Raw genomic sequence first — 19,257 nt, 5'->3', positions numbered from 1 at the left:
TATTTAATCATAAAATGGAGATCATGAGAAAAGAACAAAGAGTTGTAGGATAAAAGACTTAGAAGTAGGTATGATAAAGATAAAGGCAATTAAAAAAAATTAAATTCTCATAAAAATACTGCAATATAAAGAGATAAAATTATAATCTTATGTTAAAAAACAAAAAAATAGCCCAGCCCTGAAATGATCTTACTGCTTGTGTAAAACGCCACATGGAATCCAATTACCTTCAAAAGGCAGTTATTGAGCACCTACTATGATGTAAGAGGTGGACTACAAATGTTCATAAGCCATCACCCATGCCCTCTGGGATTTCAAGGCATATATATATGATCTATACACATATAGCTAAATATGCTAAGTGTGAACCTATTTTATGAGAGCTCAGAGAATAGAGTGTTTAATTCTTTCTGTAGAAAGAGGAATGAGGAATGAGCTTATAAGGATTTTCCAGAGTTTCAACTCAGATGTTTCTAATATGAAGCAATAAATGGATGAGTTGAGCTGTGTGTAAAACAGTAGAGACATAGAAGGTTTAGAAAACTGCATAGTGCATTCCAGCTTAAAGGCATTTAAGTCTAAATTAATTAAAAATATCACAGGTGTCAACAAAATCATCTGATGCCAGTTTGCAACCTTTGCAATGGAGGGCACGTGCCACTTGAAGTGGATTATGAAACAAGGCTGAACATCATCAGGTAGAGAGAGGAATAGGTGAAATTCTAGAGTGGATAAATATCACTTACCAAGAGCCAGAGATGAAAGTACTTGGAATGTGTAGCTAGTGGTAGGTGGCTAAGGCAGTGAGGCATGAGGGAAACATCAGCCTAGATTATAAATGGTCAGGAGCATAATGCTAAATTCAAATTTTATCTCAAAGGCAACAAGAATCACCACATTAATTTCTATGTATCCATAACAGTATCATTTTAAGAATTCAATGGTTTCTCAAGTCATCAAGAACAGATATTTGTTATAATAAATGGTTTTAATTCATAGTAAATGAGAAAATGTTCTCTGTCACTGGGGAAAATTTGATGTGATTACCATGGTGGAAAATATCTAAATTTTAAAAAACCTATTTGATTAAATATTGTATATTTATAAACATCTGGTTATTCATGCCTCAAGTCATATAGATTATATCTAAGTTAGTGCTGATTATTTTCTCTTGAGTTGTAAATATACATATAGCCTTTAAAACTTACTCAATAATATACCAATAATTTAAAATTATTTCATACTCTGCATACTATATACTGCCCTAAATGTTTTATCATTTAATATCATTTCATTTAATCTTAATTAAATTTTTATTATTATGGAGAGTGTTAATCCATTTACAGGTGAAGAAATAGAGGCTAGGAGATATGAAGCAACTTGCCCAAAGGCACAGAGCCCATAAGTGAACAATCCAGCATTTTACTTAGGCAGTCTCTCTCTCTGAATGTACCCTCCTAATATTGAGTTTATATGCTCTGTATGAATTGACTGATGGCTAGAGCTGGTCTTTCTGTGCCTGTAGAACCTTGTAGGTATGTGGACCCTATCCTTCTTGACCTTCCAAGGTCTTATCTGTGGTAACTACACTGGCCTATCCTCCTCTTCCTTACTGTTAGAATTTCTCTCTTTTTAGTTCTGGTATACTGATCACTGGGCAGCACTACTAAAAAGTATGAAATCTTCTCTCTTTCTGTCCCGTATCTCCCCCCTCCTTTTTTTGGTCTACTTCCAGACTTCCTTTAAAACTCTTTCCATTTTCATTGCATCTGTTTGGCAGAAGGCTTGGGTTTGAGTCTGTCACTACTTCTTCATTACAGAGAAAAATACTCAAATCCATCATGAGAGAAATCTCAACACGAAATTCAGTATTTACATTCCAGAGTATCTTGTGTGATTATTTACAGTATTATCATGGTTACCTGTATTCAATATTCCTCTGTGACTTGTCTATTGTGGTTTTCTGCAAAGTTCCTTCCTGCTTAGAGATGATTTCTAAACTAGCATTTCTTGGGTCCTACATAAGCAGTTGTCTGCAGTGACTTTGCTACTCCATTGGAAGATCTATGCTTTGAGGTTTAAACATACACTGTATCCAAGTCAAGAATTCATGATTCTTTGCAAGTGTAACAGTGTGCAACATGGCCTCTCCTAAAGAGGCCAAAATTTCTCACAGCCTTATAAGGTAACCCATGGATGAACACAGATCATTTCTCAGAGCTCAGTTATGCTGCATCTTCCCCTCATTATTTCAAAGCTGCTAATAAATTTCTTTCACCAATATACCTATTTTTCTGTTTTGTATGAAGCTTCTCCAGAGCCTCAGGCACAGCACTTCCAAATGTCAACAGCTATTAGCTTAGGACATTCATCTTTGTTTTCTTATTTCTCCGGAGTTATTTGTATCTCTCAGAGGTGAGTCCAGGTGGCTTAACATAACTTAGATGTGTGTGTGTGTCTGTGTGTGTGTGTCTGTGTGTGTGTGTAGGGGTGTATGTATTTTCTCAAAAGAAAGCATTAAAGCTATCCATCTTATCTCTCCTACTTGCTTGCAAACTTTTTTGGATCCAACTGAGTACGTAGCATAAAGCCTTATACCTTGGTTATGATCAACAGAGGATAAATTGTGTTTTTAATAATAACACAATCAACCAAACTTTCCAGGTCTTCCACTTTGATTTACAGGAGTGGAAAGCATGTTTTGAGAGAGAGTATGTGCTGTATTTCAAACTGTAATGCAAATACAATGTTTTGTGAAACCTTCCAAGTTAGGTTTCCCTAAATTTTATTCCTATTATATATACATATGTGTGTTTGTTTATATACCTCTGTGTGTGTGTGTGTGTGTGTGTGTGCATGAATTGTATTTTTGCCATTAGGCATATGAGGGCAATTTTCTTCAATGAGCCCAAACTTTCTGTTTCCCTATCCCGTGGCCAAAATCCATCAGAAAACATTTCACATGTGATCTTCAAAATCAATTTGGGCTGGTGCCAAGCAAGCTCACCATGTAACTAGCCAAAATGGCTTTTTGAGATCTGCAAAGAAGTACGTATAACAGAGTACAGAGGCTGGTCACACGACTTCCTGCTGAAACTAACAGGCAAGAAGGCCAGAAATCTGCTGTCAGGATATAAAAGCATTTGCACAAATTAATAATATTTTTCTAGGGTTTCAGAATCATGTGAAACACTGCAACATAGTGTCAGGTCCAGAGGAGCAAGTATTAGATTATAAGACATGAGGGGGCTCTGTCTGGCTTCCTAGCTGTCAGTGTTTAGACCAAGCCCTGTAGCTTCTCTTCTACTCTCTTCTCTTCATCCGACATACTGGTAAGAACATCAAGCAGAATAAAGCACGGGAAAGTGCCTTGGAATTGGTAAAATGCTCTATAAATATAATATGGTGCTATTAGTTTTTGCTTGGGGAAGATTGCTGGGAAAGGGAAATAAAACACCACCTTGTTCAAAACCTGCTAGGCCACTGTTCGACCACGACCACACTCACATGGGTTAGTCAGGTGAATTTTATTGCAGTTCTTCCACTGTAGCTATTGTGCCCAGGTTTTGTAAAAACATGTCATTTTTTAAGATCTACTTACTGTATTATGCTCAAGTATAAGATAGGATGTGAAAGAGTTATACTATTAAGTCATGACAGAAGTGGTTTATGATAGATGCTCTCTTTCCTTTTTTATATACTTCCCCACTTCAATTTTACTTGTCTGTGCAAGGAGCCTTTTGCTCTCATATTTGAATTACTCAGATTACAAAGAACTATTATGAATTATATAGTAGTATTATAGATTTATACTGTAATATAGTAGTAGGTAGTAGGGGTGCCTGGGTGGCTCAGTCAGTTAAGCATCAGACTGTTGGTTTCGGCTCAGGTCATGATCTCAGGGTTCATGCGTTTGTGTCCCGCATCAGATTTCACACTGACAGTAGGGAGCCTGCTTAGGATTCTCTCTCTCTCCCTCTCTTCCTGCCCCTCTTCTTTCTATAAAAATAATTAACACTAAAAAAAAGAAATAATTTAAGTGTAAAAATACATATACAGTAGAATCTGAGTAGTGGGATAGAGAATGTTAGTCAGAATTAAATAAAAAAATAATAAAGTATGCAAAATTTCAAAAGAAATGCAAGCTCATTACCTTCAAGCACATTAAATAAATTCTTCCAAAATATAGGTCTTTGTATATATTATACTAAATAAATTTGTAAAACTCAAATTAGTATATTTTCTATACATGACTTGATAATATTAATATATAAAAGGTACCTTTAAGCAATAAGACACTCCAGCTAAAAGCTTTTATGTTTATAGTATTATTTTTTCCCCAATAAATAGTAATAAGGTTGTATCAGCCCAGGCCACAAGAACTTGTCAAACACTTCATCTACCTACCTACCCACCTACCTATGAGGGGAATACTCATCTACATCAAATCCTGTCTATTCTTGTTAGCACAGGCCTCATTTGACCAAAAAAAAGACCCCTGTGTTATTTATAAAGGCATCTGCTATCCCAGAGTATCAGGTTGGGAAGAGAACATCCAGGGAGCAAGCTTGTGTTTCCTTGCGAACCTTGTATGAGAAAAGCAAATGCTCTCAGTGGTTCTTACCTGCAGTGCACAACCATAGGACCTGCGTCAGGAGGGTTACAGGTTTTGACTCTTCGTAAGAAAGCTAGAAAAGGGGTCGGGTGTTCCGGGACGCCGTGATCAGGCCAGGCAGTGAACTGGAATTGTCTCACTTCTCTTTTCTCACTTGACCCATTCTGTGAAGTAGGAAGACAGGGTGAAATTCTGTTCTCCCGGCCTCAGGTTACAGTGATGCATAATAACATGGAAGAAGTAACATGAAAATGTGCTATCTTAATTTCTTCCTCCACCCCTATGACCTTTGGGAAGACACACTCCTTGGAGAATCAATATCAAGCTATTTGTAAATGACAACTATTTGTCCAGGTATAAAAATTCTTAGGTGAGAAGCATTACATTTTTCAGGTGTAACTATCAGGAATGCTCCCGTTATTTTTACAGAAAGAACTAGTTCTTCTTCATCTATTCTTCATTTGCTGAGACTTCTGTTCGGAGTGAGAGTTCCATATTACTGATAGATCACTGGACAAGGAGAAAAACTGCTGAGTGATAATGGAAGAATTATTTCATTGTCCACTGCTGCCAGTGGAATCAAGATTTAAGCAAAGTTATAAGATATTTGATTTTTCAAAAGATGCTTTTTTTAAAAAAAAATAATGGAAAGGAAAAGGGTGGGGGGAGGCAAACCTTGTAAAGTGCAAATGTTCGAACACAATATGTGGCCAGTTCCACGGTATCGAGCAGCGTCACCTGGACCAGCCCGTGGGTTTCTGTGCCTCTACTGGGCCAATACTGGTCACACTTCACCTGGAAGAAACAAGTGACACACTGAGGGCAGATGCTCATCAATTTCTCTATTAGCTTCACTCTGAGTTGCTGTTGAAGAAAAACAGCTTTTTTGGATTTCATTTTATGTTGATCTTTTTCTGGCACGCATTCTTATTATCCCAATATATGTAAATTACTGCTCTGATGCCAATATAAACCACATTTTTCAAACTGGTAGGAATACTAAGCAATAAGCGATTCAATTTTCCTGGAGAAAAAATAAATTGCAGATTGTTGCTGAGTAAAATAAGGAAAGAGGTATTTGAAATTTTAGAGTACTTGAAAAGAAAACACAGATTTGTTCTGGGATATATATTAGGATCGCATCAGGACGATTATACTCAGCCACTTAAATGACATGGTGGGATAGTGTTCATCCCTCAAGGCTTAAAAGGCACAAGCCATTTCATCTTGAACTATCACAGTTTCCAAATACATTTGTTTAAAGAAAAGGAGAAATAATTCGTGAATCTATCAAAGCATAATAAACAACATAGCATTTTTAAAAGTACAAGATAAATGGCTTTTGTATCCAAAACAAATTAAATCGTAATGTCTAGGGGGATAAGAGCTGTGTGTTCTTTAAAAACAGTCTCAGAGGGTCACACACTAACAGTATAAGGTTTAAATAATTAAAAATTCATTCATTTCAGATGAATAATCTATAATTTGTATGTGAAGTTGAACAAAAGCACATAAAAGTATTCAAGCCAATAAGTTTAACATGCCACAAAAATATTTTTTAACTTTTTTTAAATTTTTCTTTTTTAATAGTTTATTGTCAAATTGGTTTCCATATAACACCCAGTGCTCTTCCCCCACAAGTGCCCTCCTCCATTACCACCATCTCCCTTCCCCTTCCCCTCCCCCTTCAATTCTTGGTTCATTTTCAGTATTCAATAGTCTCTCAGGCTTTGTGTCCCTCTCTCTCGCCAACTCTCTTTCCCCCTTCCCCTCCCCCTGGTCCTCCATTAGGTTTCTCCTGTTAGACCTATGAGTGCAAACATATGGTATCTGTCCTTCTCCGCCTGACTTATTTTGCTTAGCATGACACCCTCAAGGTCCATCCACCTTGCTACAAATGGCCCGATTTCATTCTTTCTCATTGCCATGTGTGTGTATATATATATATATATATATATATATATATATATATATATATATACCACATCTTGGTCCATTTATCAAGAATAAAACATATTTAATTCAAAGTCTGAAATATGTTTCAACTTACTGAATGTGTACTTTGGGTATTAAAAAGCATAATCAAAACTGACAAACACAGCACTATATTTTGTAGTAAGGTCATAGATAAGAACATATTTACCCTTTCTATCTCAAATTAAAAGAAAAGATGGGAGTAATTCTTAACTGAAATGCATTTCTCTAGGTAAAGAAATTTAGTCTCATTTTATATTATGAAGCACACCTTGTGGTTGAAAAAGATTCAAAAGTCATAATCTTTGGATTTAAACAAAAGCAATGAGGCATTATTATCATGGACACTAGAATTTTTTGGTCCAGTGAATAGAACTGCTAATTATTTGCTTTTATGTGAACATAAATATTAGTAGCATTCTGTGAATAATATTTCAATTTTCTATTTCACAGATACAGCATCTGTTCTTCAAAGGACCCAGGCTCCTTTTCTCTAGATACTGAACCTCCTAAAAAGGCAGAGGTTTTATTCTCTATCCAATTACCTAGGCAACAAAAAGGGGAAAAAACAGTTAAATGTACAGTTATATGGTAAGGTAGGTATTAAAGTCACAAGATTTGACTCTTGTGCCTTTATTTCAAAAGTGAGACCACAAAAACATTACTTATTTTATTAAAACAAAACAAAACAAAAACAAGCAAGAGTGGTTCACACTAAGGTGGTCAATTTATGTCTTAATAGGATTTTTAAGACATATTTACATGTTTCCTAGGTGCATGTGTTTATATTTCGCCTGTGTTTATATTTCTATTATGTGTTCTAACTTAAAGAACAACAACATAAGGGGAAGACACGTCTTTAAGGGGAATATTGATGTAGCATGACTCTGACTGAGTACCTCCGTATGCTCTCTGACCATCCATTAAAACCTAAGTTGTACGTGGATAAATTAACAAAGGACACCACCTGAATGGAGCCAACACTACTTAAGTCGCTAGGATTCAGATGGAAAAGAAAAATCACAAACATTATGCCTAAGGCTTTGTTTTAAACCATAAAATAGATGTCCAGTTGATATCTCCCTGCAACGGGAAAAAGTAACTTTGGAGACCTCTCACTGCACTGGCGGATGCCAGCACTGGAGAGGATGCCAGCAACGTGTTGAGTTAAAAAATGAAGAGAGGACCGCCTGGGTGGCTCAGTCAGTTAAGCGTCCCACTCAGCACAGGTCAAAATCTCACAGTCCGTGGGTTTGAGCCCTGCGTCTGGCTCTGTGCTGACAGCTCAGAGCCTGGGGCCTGCTTCAGATTGTCTCCCTCTCTCCCTGCCCCTCCCCCGCTTGCTCTCTGCCTCTCTCTCAAAATAAAGACATAAAACATTTAAAAAAAAATGAAGAGAGAAACTCAACTCATCATTTAACAATTTCAGTGGGATGGTAATCCTTTCATATCAAAACCAACAAACAGGTCAAATCCCACAAGGACAAATATTACTATGACAGACCAGAAACAACAGGTTAATACAATGGAATGATCTATAAGGTCTGTACAATGCAGTAAGCCAAATTCAGTGCAATTGTATTGCAAAGCTGGGAATTAAGTATCATCAGACTTTTTTTGTGAGATAAGACAAAGGAAATGAAGGAAAAGCCAGCTTTTATGTGGCCTCTGGAAAAATTTGTTCCATTAATTGCTGACTCTCCATCTACAACTCCCCCCCCATCCCTAAGATGCAGGAAAAACTGAACTTACACTAATTATTCTCATACTTCCAGTAATAAGTTTAAAACTGCAACTATTATTGACTTAGACTCTTTTAGAAAAAAAGAATACCAGAAAACATTATTATAAGGAGTGAATGTTAGAAACATTTTTAGCTAAAAGAAGGAAAGAAAGTTTTTGTACTCATTTTAAATAATATACTTGAATCTTACTCTCTAAAATATTTCAAACTCAACGGCAAAAATGGAGCAATTTTTAAAAAGCAAATATATTTAAACATTGCTGTTTTCTCTTAAGGAATATTTCACAAATTGAGCTTATAAAAAAGTAAATATTTCAGTGTATGTCCCCATGCACAGAGACGGTCGCCGTGCCAGGATTAAAGCCTCTCAGCACAGCTACACCAGCACTCTGTCCCCTTCATTAGTAAGGACTCAGCACTCTTCTCCCTCTCAGTCTCTGAGTCACCTTCAGGGCTTCAGCTGATTTCTAAGGGCTATATTTAAGGCCTTAGATTTATGGATATTCTCTTAAGTCCTTCATTTTTAGCCATACACTAAACAAATAATCTGATTTCAACATTAGAAAGCAATTGAGAAGTGTAAGTGAGGGGGAGAAAAAGGACCTAAGAGAACAATTAGAAGTGTTAGTTTAGTTTTTTTTCCTAGTTAGCTACTGCAAAGTCACTAGCTCCATCCTCTCTTGAAATGTTTTGCTTTGACAAATGCCCCTCCCTCCACCTCCGCCACCCCCCCCCGCCCCCACTGAGAGAAAAATCTCATAAGGTATTTCTAGAGAGTTACCACCTTTAGGCTTTGTGCACAGAGCTCAGCATAGGATGCTCTCCTATGACCATCTAAGAACTAGAAAGACTCAGCTCCTGAACACAGATACTGTTGTTTGCCTTTTCTTATGTGATTCTGAAATGACCTTTAGGACTTTAGGACAGATGCACTGAAGGTTGGGGAGTTAACTGGATGGCTGGTATGCTGCTTCTCTATTTTCAGGACCTAAGCCCAGCAGCCTTATCTGTTAAATAGGTACAAAATCTCCAGCACAACAAGGCTAGTATAAGGCTCAAAGACCATGCACCTGAAACTCTAAACCCATAGGCATTCAACAGGCAACAGCTATTATTAATTATCACTTAGATTATGTTCTCTATTTTTATTATTGTTCTTATAAAAAATGTAACCATTCTATATGTGAAAGAAAAATAAACATGTTATTAATCCCAGCTGACTCTAAGTGGAAGGCAAGGTCTTAGCAACTCAGGGGACACCAAAGTGAAATGAGTGGGATCCTGCCCCCAATCCACCAGCCTTACTGATTATAGGGGTATGCTTAGATCTGCTGGTTCTTCAAATACATAGTTGTGAGATTTGCAAGTAACTCCCTTACTCTACCTGGGCCCTAGTCAGCTGTGAGAAGAGAATATTTAGTGGTCCCAGGTGCAAAAGGACACAAGTAGAACCTGTTACCCAGTCTGTGGTTTTAGAAACCTCACCTAGGGGCACCTGGGTGGCTCAGTTGGTTAGGCAGCTGACATTGACTCAGGTCACAATCTCACAATTTGTGAGTTCGAACCCCGCATCGGGCTCTGTGCTGACAGCTCAGAGCCTGGAGTCTGCTTCAGATTCTGTGTCTCCCTCTCTTTCTCTGACCCTCCCCTGCTCATGAACTGTTTCTGTTTCAATAATAAATAAAAACATTTAATAAAAAAGAAACTTTACCGAGTAACTCACTTTGAAGCCTAAACTAAGTAAGACAGTTCAGATTTCTGGCTAAATTTGGGAGAGAGATTTCTCTATTATTTTTTGGGGGGTGTTTTTATTTATTTTTGAGAGAGAGAGAGAGAGAGAGAGAGAGAGCGCGAGAGCACACGCACAAGCAGGGGAGGGTCAGAGGGAGACACAAAATCCAGAGCAGGCTAAGGCTCTGAGCTGTCAGCACAGAGCTGGAGGTGGGGCTCAACCTCCTGAACTGCAAGATCATGACCTGAGCGGAAGTCAGACACTCAACCCAGGCACCCCAAGAGATTTCTTTTTATTATCTTCTGTAGTGGCTTCATTTTTCCATAATTATGGAAAGAATAGGTTGACCATCACTAAATGCATGCTATGGAATTAACACATATTCCCTCTTTCATAACAACTATTAAAAGCAAGTTGATGGAATGATAAAACATATTTAACTGTATTCAAAAGAAAAACTTGTCACTGGAAATATTGCCTGGATTTCATCCAGTAAATCTACTGACTGTGCTTCGGGGAAATGCTTTCTTTCTAGTTCCATTTTTACTTCCATACGGCTTATCTGGGAAGTGCTTGGCACATTGCACACACTCAACAACTGGAAGCCGATTTATAATCATCGATACTGTGGTCCACATCGACTTAGTTTTAAATTGCCCAAAACTTCTGGAGAGCAAAACCTTTCAATTTTAATTAACGAAGACTCACTGAGCACTGCAGTATGACAAAGCATCAGAATTCAAAATATAACAAACCAATATGTCCAAAGGGCCCCAGTATCACTGATGCAAAATCCACTTGCTATATGGTATTTTGGAAAGCCTGCTTTATGGCTGGGTTACTGCCAAAGAAGAACTTAGAATAGACAATAAATGATATGTAGGAAAGCCTAAGTTTTGTTGAAAGTAACTAAAAATTAGTATCTAGTATGTTTGGGCAGAGGAACCTTCCACAAGGAGTGGACAGAAAGTATGCTGACAGATAAATACAAATCAATCCAAATCAAGGTTGATATTGGGAATAAAGAAATGTCAATATGCACTCATCAATATACATTTAATAAGGGAAAATTTAATATAAGGAAGTCTCAAATAATTATTAGGATATATTTTAGTGGATGGATAAATTATATGCTGAAATGTTTATTTCCATAGGTAATAATATGTCTTTTGGCAGTTAAAGACCAGCTTCAATACTTGATTTTCCAAAATAAGTAGAGTGATCATCTCAGTCATTCTGTTCTCTTTGAGCAATGTGTCATTCTCTTCACTCAACTAACATTAGGCCATATCTATTTTTGAGTGGCCAAAGGGTAGTCTGGTTGGTATATTTCCTTTTCTTTTTCTACTTTCCGACCACTACGTAGTGGAAATCAAAGACAATGCAATACCTGAAATGAGAGTAATATTAAAGCATTTGACTACCAGTGCAGTGATAGCTCTTCATAAATAAAACCAGAAAGTTGAAAAATATTATTCTCTAAATAAGCCAGATTATTCATTGTAAAACTGCTTATCAGATCATTGAACCATTCAAACACTTTCTAAGCTATTTATAAATTTTAAAAATTGAGATTTCCTTTTATTTGATGTACTCTATAGTCTAAATATTTGTGTCCTCCCCAAAATTCATAGGTTGAAATTTAATCCTCAGTCTGGGAGGACCTTTGGAAGTGATTGGATCTAGGGTGGAGCTGTCATGAATAGGTTTCATGCCTTATAAGAGACACTCCTGAGAGCTCCCTGACTCCTTCCACCATGTGAAGATACAACAGGAAGACAGTTTGTTGTGAACCTGGAAGCAGAGTCTCACTAGATATAAAATCTGCCAGCTTCTTGATCTTACACTTCCCAGCTTCCAGAACTGTGAGAAGTAGATTTCTGTTGTTTATAAGCCACCCAGTCTACGGCATTCTGCTGCCTTAACAGATGAAGACAATGTGTCTCCCAGAAGTTCATAGAGGTAGTAGCTGCACTAAACTTTTCTAATGACTTCCTCCATTAAACTGACAGTCATATATCTTAAGTTTCTGGTGCTTTGTTGTAAGCAGAGGAAAACTCTGTGAAGCAACCCCTTGTTCTGGCAAGGTAGCACCTGGATGTCAGCTCTTCCCACACAGCTGTGGCCCTTAGAGTTTGTACCTCAGCCCCCATCACACCTGGCAGCAGTTAGGTAGCCCTACTGTCAACTCTGCGTCTGCCTGCATCTGCTCAGTGGCTGCCTGTAGCCCAGCAACACTCCTGTGTCCCTGCCATTAAGCAATATAATTAGGTGACAAAGTGACAAAATTTCAATGAAAAGGTAATTTCTGTGTAAGAGTAGTATCAATACATTTTAGTGTTTTAACATGCAATACAATTATACTGGTGCATACCAATTGAACATCAGCTTTGCCTGAACACACAATTAATCCACACTGCTTAAAATTTTTAAAATGACTTCATCCAACCTGGGGGTTCTATAAACATGAATGTGGAGAATGAGAGGGACTTTGCACAAAGTCACTACGAACAAAACTGCATCCCTTCCACCTCCGCCACAACCATCCCCCAGCTCCTTCTTAGACCATGATGCCTCTCATTCACTTTCACAGGAATATTTGTTTTGAGCCAGAATGGGTAGGCTGCCATTCTGATCAGAGGACATGGGGGCGGGAGGGGGGGTGGCGCGGGAAGTGAGGAGAAGAAGGTAGAAAATCCAAGAAGCTAACTAATGGTAAGAAATTGGTGGGATTCTTTCTCTTTTATCTGACATTGTGTTGTTGACAAGAGAAAACCAAGAGTGTGGAACTTGCTAGATAAGGACGCAAACATCCTTTAGGTTGCCAATGTGAGCATCACTCTTTTGGTTGCCAGTGTCCTATTTACATTAAGTATCCACCACTTTTCAAAAACAATCCCATACATCACACAGACTCCAAAGGCAATGTTTGTGCTGCCGTTTCTACAGTTGCTTAAGGAAAAAGCAGTTTCTGAAGCCCTAGATAGGCAGCGATTCCGGCTGCAGTTTGAGAAATTAAATGTTCAGGGCCTTCGGCGCTCCCAGTTCTGTTGGAAAAGGACACAGACCTGGCATTTGGAAAGCATTTGCTCTCCATTAAACTTACTGAACCTTGACAAACCAGAGGGGCCAAGAATTAGTCTGCCACTGGCCAAGGCTGGGCCTTCCAAAACCGATAATGACAATGAAAACAGTAACACTGCCATTTATAATCTTCAACAGGATTCTGCCAACTTCTAACCCAAAAGGACCTCACAATCTGAAAAGAATCTCAAGATTTGTTTTACAGGAAAACAAGAAAATATTTGAACAGAATCTCCTTTTTTGCCAAGAACTGCTCTCTTGGCCACAGAACCAAACATGCACATGTCTCTAACTTATCTTCATTCTCTGTTAGGGAGGTATATTAAGGTGACATTCAAGGACCAGGGAGGACATAGGAGGTAGAGGTAGTGATCATTAGGTCAAAAGTGCTCTACCTGTAGGGGTGCCTGGGTGGCTCTGTCGCTGACTTTGAGTAAGGTCACGATCTCATGGTTTGTGAGTTTGAGCCCTGAGTAAGGTTCGTGCTGACAGCTCAGAGCCTGGAGCCTGCTTCATATTTTCTCTCTCTCTCTCTCTCTCTCTCTCTTTCTCTGCCCATCCCCCACTCATGCTCTCTCTCTGTCTCTCAAACAATGAATAAATGTTAAAATTTTTTTTTAAAAACAGAAGTGTTCCACCTGTCAAATGTCAAGTCTCTGTACTCTAATTCCCTAAACTACTAACACAATATAGTTAAAATCAGCCCACCCCTTGGCACGGATAACATCACTTCCATTCATTACCACAAACAACAAATTTTAGTGAAGTAGGGAATTTCTTATGCTATGGCCTAAAATAAACTAAAGTCCTGATGCACAAAACATTTGATTTGCTTTAGCAATGGATACCACAGACTGGGTTGCATGGTTTTCTATTTGGGGGCAAAGATGGGATTTATATAGTCTGGAAACCAAGCGTAGACTTCTTCACTTCTAACTATATGCCTTTGCTACTACTCAATGTGGCTCACACACACTGAATGTTCAAATCATGTCTCCTATGTGGAGGGTCAAATTTTCACTCCTAATCCTCAACATTTATAGCACTAAGCACCATTACAATGATAGCATTTTAAGTGATTCAACTCCCACCATAAAGCTTGTAAGATAACACAAGCAACAGTGAGCGTCAACCATGGGCAATGATAAGGACAGGCTGGTGAGAACAAGAGAAAGCCACATATCCCTTAACCTTGATTAAGCTCTTTCAGCTTGTAGCGCTAATCAAGGCTGCTCAAGAATTTGTTAAGCATGAGGTTTACACATTCCCTCCATCTTGTATTCCTCAGGATGTGAAACAAATGATAGGAGAAACAGCCAAAAGCAAATAGATGAAGGGGTGGGGTGGGTAAGGAAGGTCACTTAGTATAACAGAGGCTCCTGTGCAAAAAACAAAACAAAACAAAACAAAACAAAACATCACCTTGGAGACTCTAAGGGTTCAAGCAAGGCTGCCAATCACGTGTCCTCGTTGCCCACAAATAACACCCTTGGAGTGGAAACCCCAGCTGTATACATTTTACCCTCCTTCCACGCTTCATTTTTTCCAAACTTTTTCTTCCCTCCATGTGGTTGCCCAAAACAATTCATGTGCTTACTGGCATGTTATGAAACATGGAAACAATTAGAGAAACCACATTCTAGGGCACAAAAGAATGACTCTCTACAGAATCAATGAACTATGCAGAACTTGAGAGGATTTGGCCAAAAAGATGGAAATTGTAGAAAAAGACCCACTAACAGTATCTCATGTCACACAGCACATTCTAGAAGGCTTTAAACTGATCTGTGTGTTTTCAGGTAGCAATGGTACTTTACTTTCAAAATCTTAGTTTTTAGTCTTGTATTTTGTTTCGTTTGTTTATATATCCAAATGAAACCTATAGAAAATATCCACTATACACTTGGTCTCTTAAGCATTGGTAACTAATGCAGTCTTCTCAGTGAAGTTTGGGATTATTGCAAGGCCACATTTGATGGGGAGGGACTACATCTGAAAATCAAAGAATTTAAGTTTCCAAAAGACCAATTTAAGTTCTAAGTCATACTTCACACTTGGAAGGGCTTCTTTAGCCAATGAAATGCTAATAATCATCAGTTCTCTAACAAAAGGCCACTGAAACTTCTAACAAATGCTAATGACCCCCACAGCCTTTTGTGTGAGTGAGCTGTTCTAACTTGGCAAAGGTTAGATGCACTGCTACTTTATCATTCACAAGCCTGAGTGACAAGGCAAAACACTAAGCTAAAAACCAGGAGACAGGTGCTAAGGGGAGAATTCCTTAGCATTGTCAAGCAAGTAAGAATGGGGAGGGGTAATGCAAAACTGAATCAAAAGGAAATGTGGTATTAAGAATCTATTATCTTTAGTGACAATTATTACTGCATGTGATTCATGTTGACAGTATTATTTTCATACTGTACTATTTCAAGATGTGGCCACAATGGAACTCACAGCCAGAATGTCCTTGTGGTCCATGTGCAGACTGATTAAGAAGTTCCCTGTATTAGGGTTTCCATTCTGGAGATTCTGTTCTGGGAAAGGCAAGTGCAAAAGAAGCCCATGTTCTGAACTATGCCTGACCACAGTACATGGGTTCCCCCTGGGAATGGTGGGCAGAATTCACCATGAATAATGACTTTGTGAGGCTGGTCAGGATTCATTGTCAGCCACAGAGGAACAAACTCATTGCATTTGGGAACAAAAACTGATTTGGGAGTGTTTTTAGGGGAAACTGACGTTGTATTGGTATAGCCTCCCAGCTCTCTATTTCAATCAAATTCTAACAGCTGAGACCTCATTGAGACACTTTGTCATAGTCTTTATCTTGGTCAATACCTAACTAATCTTTGTCTATAATTTAAAAAGGAGAAATGAAACTTCCAGGGGTCCTAGTAACGTGTGCATTGTCACATACCTAGTAAGCACTTCAGCTGGGGTCTAAACCCAGATGTTTGACTGCAAGGCACCTCTACTTGGGACTGGGTTGTATAATTCTCTTGTCTCGGATAGTGGTATCTTCAGGCAGTTTTATGAAATATCATCTATCCTCTCTTCCCTTTCCTTTTCTTCTCTTTCCCCCAGCCCAAACTGCCAGTTAACATGTGTTCCCGCATACACGTATTCTACAGCACACAGAAGTGTTTATACATACACTTTTCTTTTCATATACCAAAGGGGTGAATATTATTTCAAGAATCTGAGTCTTATTCAAAATAATGAAATTTCAGGCATCTGCTCTTGGAGAAGTGATTTGTTTCAACCACCTGGACCACCTCCCTTTATGAGGGAGACTAAGGGCAGTTCCTAAATAAAGCCAGACTAGTTCAAATGTTTGCTTTGAAGTTGATGACTGGGAATTGAGAATTCACTGAGTCCCCTGATCAGCCCACACAACCCACAGAGTTCCTAAAGTATAAAGCTACATATTTCAGTAACAATTAACCACATTTATAACATAGTTTTTATAGAGAAACTCAATCTAAGTTCTTGTTTGTGAATCCAGGAATGCTTTTCCCTTTCTCCCTAGACTTTAGGAGAAAGAGTAACTGGATAGGAAAAAAGTGAGCCGGGAGGATGTGAGGGGAGAATATGGAAGAGCAGGTGAAATAATTTGGGGGACCAGTGCCCTGTCAGATCTCTCAGCTGTATTTGGTTATTCTCAAGAATTCTAGACTGAGGAACAAAAGGCTCTAGGGCCTTGTGGGTTAGGGCTGATTTGTACGGTCAGATTGATGATGTTGAGACTCCTCAATATCGGCTTATGCAGGCCATCACAAGTTTGGGTACAGAGTGAACCACAACAGAATAAAAATCACAAGACAGCATTTTAATTGGCCTCCTTAGGCCATTTAACAAAGGAGAAAGCTAACTTGCAAGAGCAAAGAGTAATTAATGAAGGGAGCAAACAGAGGTTCATTTAGTAACTTCAAAATAAGTTCCTCTGTCTGAGGTGGGGGAAAAAAAAGTAGCCTGAAACATAAAGATAAACTGTAGGTATTTAAGTCACAATGCCTTCCGCCAAGAACTGCTCATTACCATCAGATGCTGCAGTGGCAGTGGGGCCAGTTAGAACTAACTTTATTATTAGAAGCAATTAGGGAGAAAAGGGGCAGAATTTCATTTGGTTATTTCAAAACAAGTTTCTGTGCACGGTTTAATGAAGGCCTGCAGTGTCAAGATAAAATGTGTGTTTTACTGAAAACAGCTTTTGCAAATGACTGCTTGTTACCAGCCGGTATCTCCAGGCAGAGCAGTCTGGGTAGGCTGGATTTACACGCGTGCTGTAACATAATAGTTCAGCTGTCTCAGCTTCATAGAAGTGTTAACAGGCAATATGGCTTGATGGTTAAGTACATGTGTTCTGGAACCAGACTGTCTTCAAATCCTCATTCTGACCTTGGTAGATGAATGACCTTGAGTGACCTTCTGGAATGTTCTCGGCTTAGTTTATTCCTTTGTAAAATGGAGACTATAGTAGTGTTTATCTCATAGGATTGCTGTGAACTAACGATGTGCCTAATATGTGTTAGATGTTGCTGTAATTATGAGGAGTTCTATTCAAGTAACATTGGGGTGGGGGGTTGTTTTTACAGGGCTTGCCACACAGGGTTACCCTGAGTAGGAATCAATAATGGATCCATTTACATCTTTTGAATGGAGTTTTCACGTAAAGAATGACAAGGGCATTTGTCTTCCCAAACAGTTTTAATCTAAACTCCTTTCACACAATATTTCAGTGTTTCGACACAGTTCACGTGTTATAAAGAGGCGTGGTTGCTTTTTGGGTTTGCTGAACCAGTTGCGTACCATATCCTTTATTTCCCACCTTTAAAGTACTGGCTGGGATTTTTTTATATTTTCCCAAGTCTGAGCTTTTCCTTTATAAATCACTTGTGCAGCCTTCAACCCTTCCCTCATACTTGGGATAAGAGAAACTGCCATGTACCAAGCTTAGGAGACCATCTAAAAAACGTTAACTGTCACACAACAAATGAGGAGTTGGGCTTTGGCTTCCTTCTAAATATGCCTTTGAGGGTGCCTGGGTGGCTCAGTCGGTTAAGCGTCTGACTTCGGCTCAGGTCATGATCTCATGGTCTGTGGGTTCAAGCCCTGTGTCAGGCTCTGTGCTGCCAACTCAGAGCCTGGAGCCTGCTTTGGATTCTGTGTCTCCCTTTCTCTCTGCTCCTCCCCACCCATTCATGCTCTGTTTCTCTTTCTCAAAAAAAAAATAAATTAAAAAAAGTTAAAATAAATAAATAAATATCCTTTGCAGCTACCTGTGACCACAATAAAAGAGATCTCTCACCAGTGGCTTCAAATTTGCCTCAATGTCCTACTCTTCAGGGAGAGGATGTGCTGCCTTAAGTGATTTTTCAGATGCACCTTCATTAAATTCTCAAGGTTAAAGATTGATTTTCATCAGATGGCTACAATATTTGCATATTCACTTGGGAATATGGCATACCACTTACCCATTATGTTTTAGTTTTGCAAATCAATGGCATTTAACTAATGTGCCATGCACCATAATATTGGATCCATATGATGAATAAAACTCCTTTCTTAGACTTTAACAAACAATGACTCTGTTATTAATCTATTCATTTTGGAGAAGCCTAAACTAGCAAAATGCTCTCTATGCTTCTCTATGTTTTCTCAGCTGTGTATTAACTCAAATCATTTTTTTGGTAGCTCTAACTTAATTTATGCTAATTTGAATAATTCACATAGGAGCCTCTTTATAGAATTTCACATCATACCCTGCAGATTATAAGAAAGAAAAAAGTTAAAAATACGGACAAGTATATTTTGGTGGGATTCTCCCCCAAAGTCTGTGCATTCTTGTTCCATGAGTTTTAGAAAGAGGTTCAAGCTAATATTTATTTTCTTTAACCAAGCTGTCTACTTTTTTGAGTACTAATTTCTTTTTCTTGGCAATCACTTTGTAACATGAGAGATTTTCTTTCTTCAAAGACTCAGTGTTAAAAAAGAGTTTCATCAGAGTTGTTTATGCCCATTCACTATTAGTCTCTCTTAGAATGCCAAAGCTTAAGGAAAGGGTAGATTCTAAAAAGAATAAAATATTCTACATTACATAGTGACTAC

The 19,257-nt window shown here is 38.3% G+C and overlaps 1 protein-coding gene across 1 annotated transcript in view; it reads right to left on the bottom strand.

Annotated features, from left to right (window-relative positions):
- The window catches only part of PTPRD (protein tyrosine phosphatase receptor type D), a 402,643-nt gene that overhangs the window by 45,132 nt on the left and 338,254 nt on the right, over positions 1-19,257 (bottom strand). Inside the window, exons 29-30 of the mRNA XM_029920345.1 lie at positions 5,291-5,410; positions 4,625-4,779 (exon numbers count right to left, since the gene is read on the bottom strand). Of these exons, the coding sequence (XP_029776205.1) occupies positions 4,625-4,779; positions 5,291-5,410 (275 nt within the window). The remainder of the gene's footprint in view (positions 1-4,624; positions 4,780-5,290; positions 5,411-19,257) is intronic.

Source organism: Suricata suricatta, chromosome 13 (assembly GCF_006229205.1).
Source record: "Suricata suricatta isolate VVHF042 chromosome 13, meerkat_22Aug2017_6uvM2_HiC, whole genome shotgun sequence".
In the NCBI taxonomy this organism is placed as follows: Eukaryota; Metazoa; Chordata; class Mammalia; order Carnivora; family Herpestidae; genus Suricata; species Suricata suricatta.
This window is presented reverse-complemented; position numbering and strand designations above follow the sequence as displayed.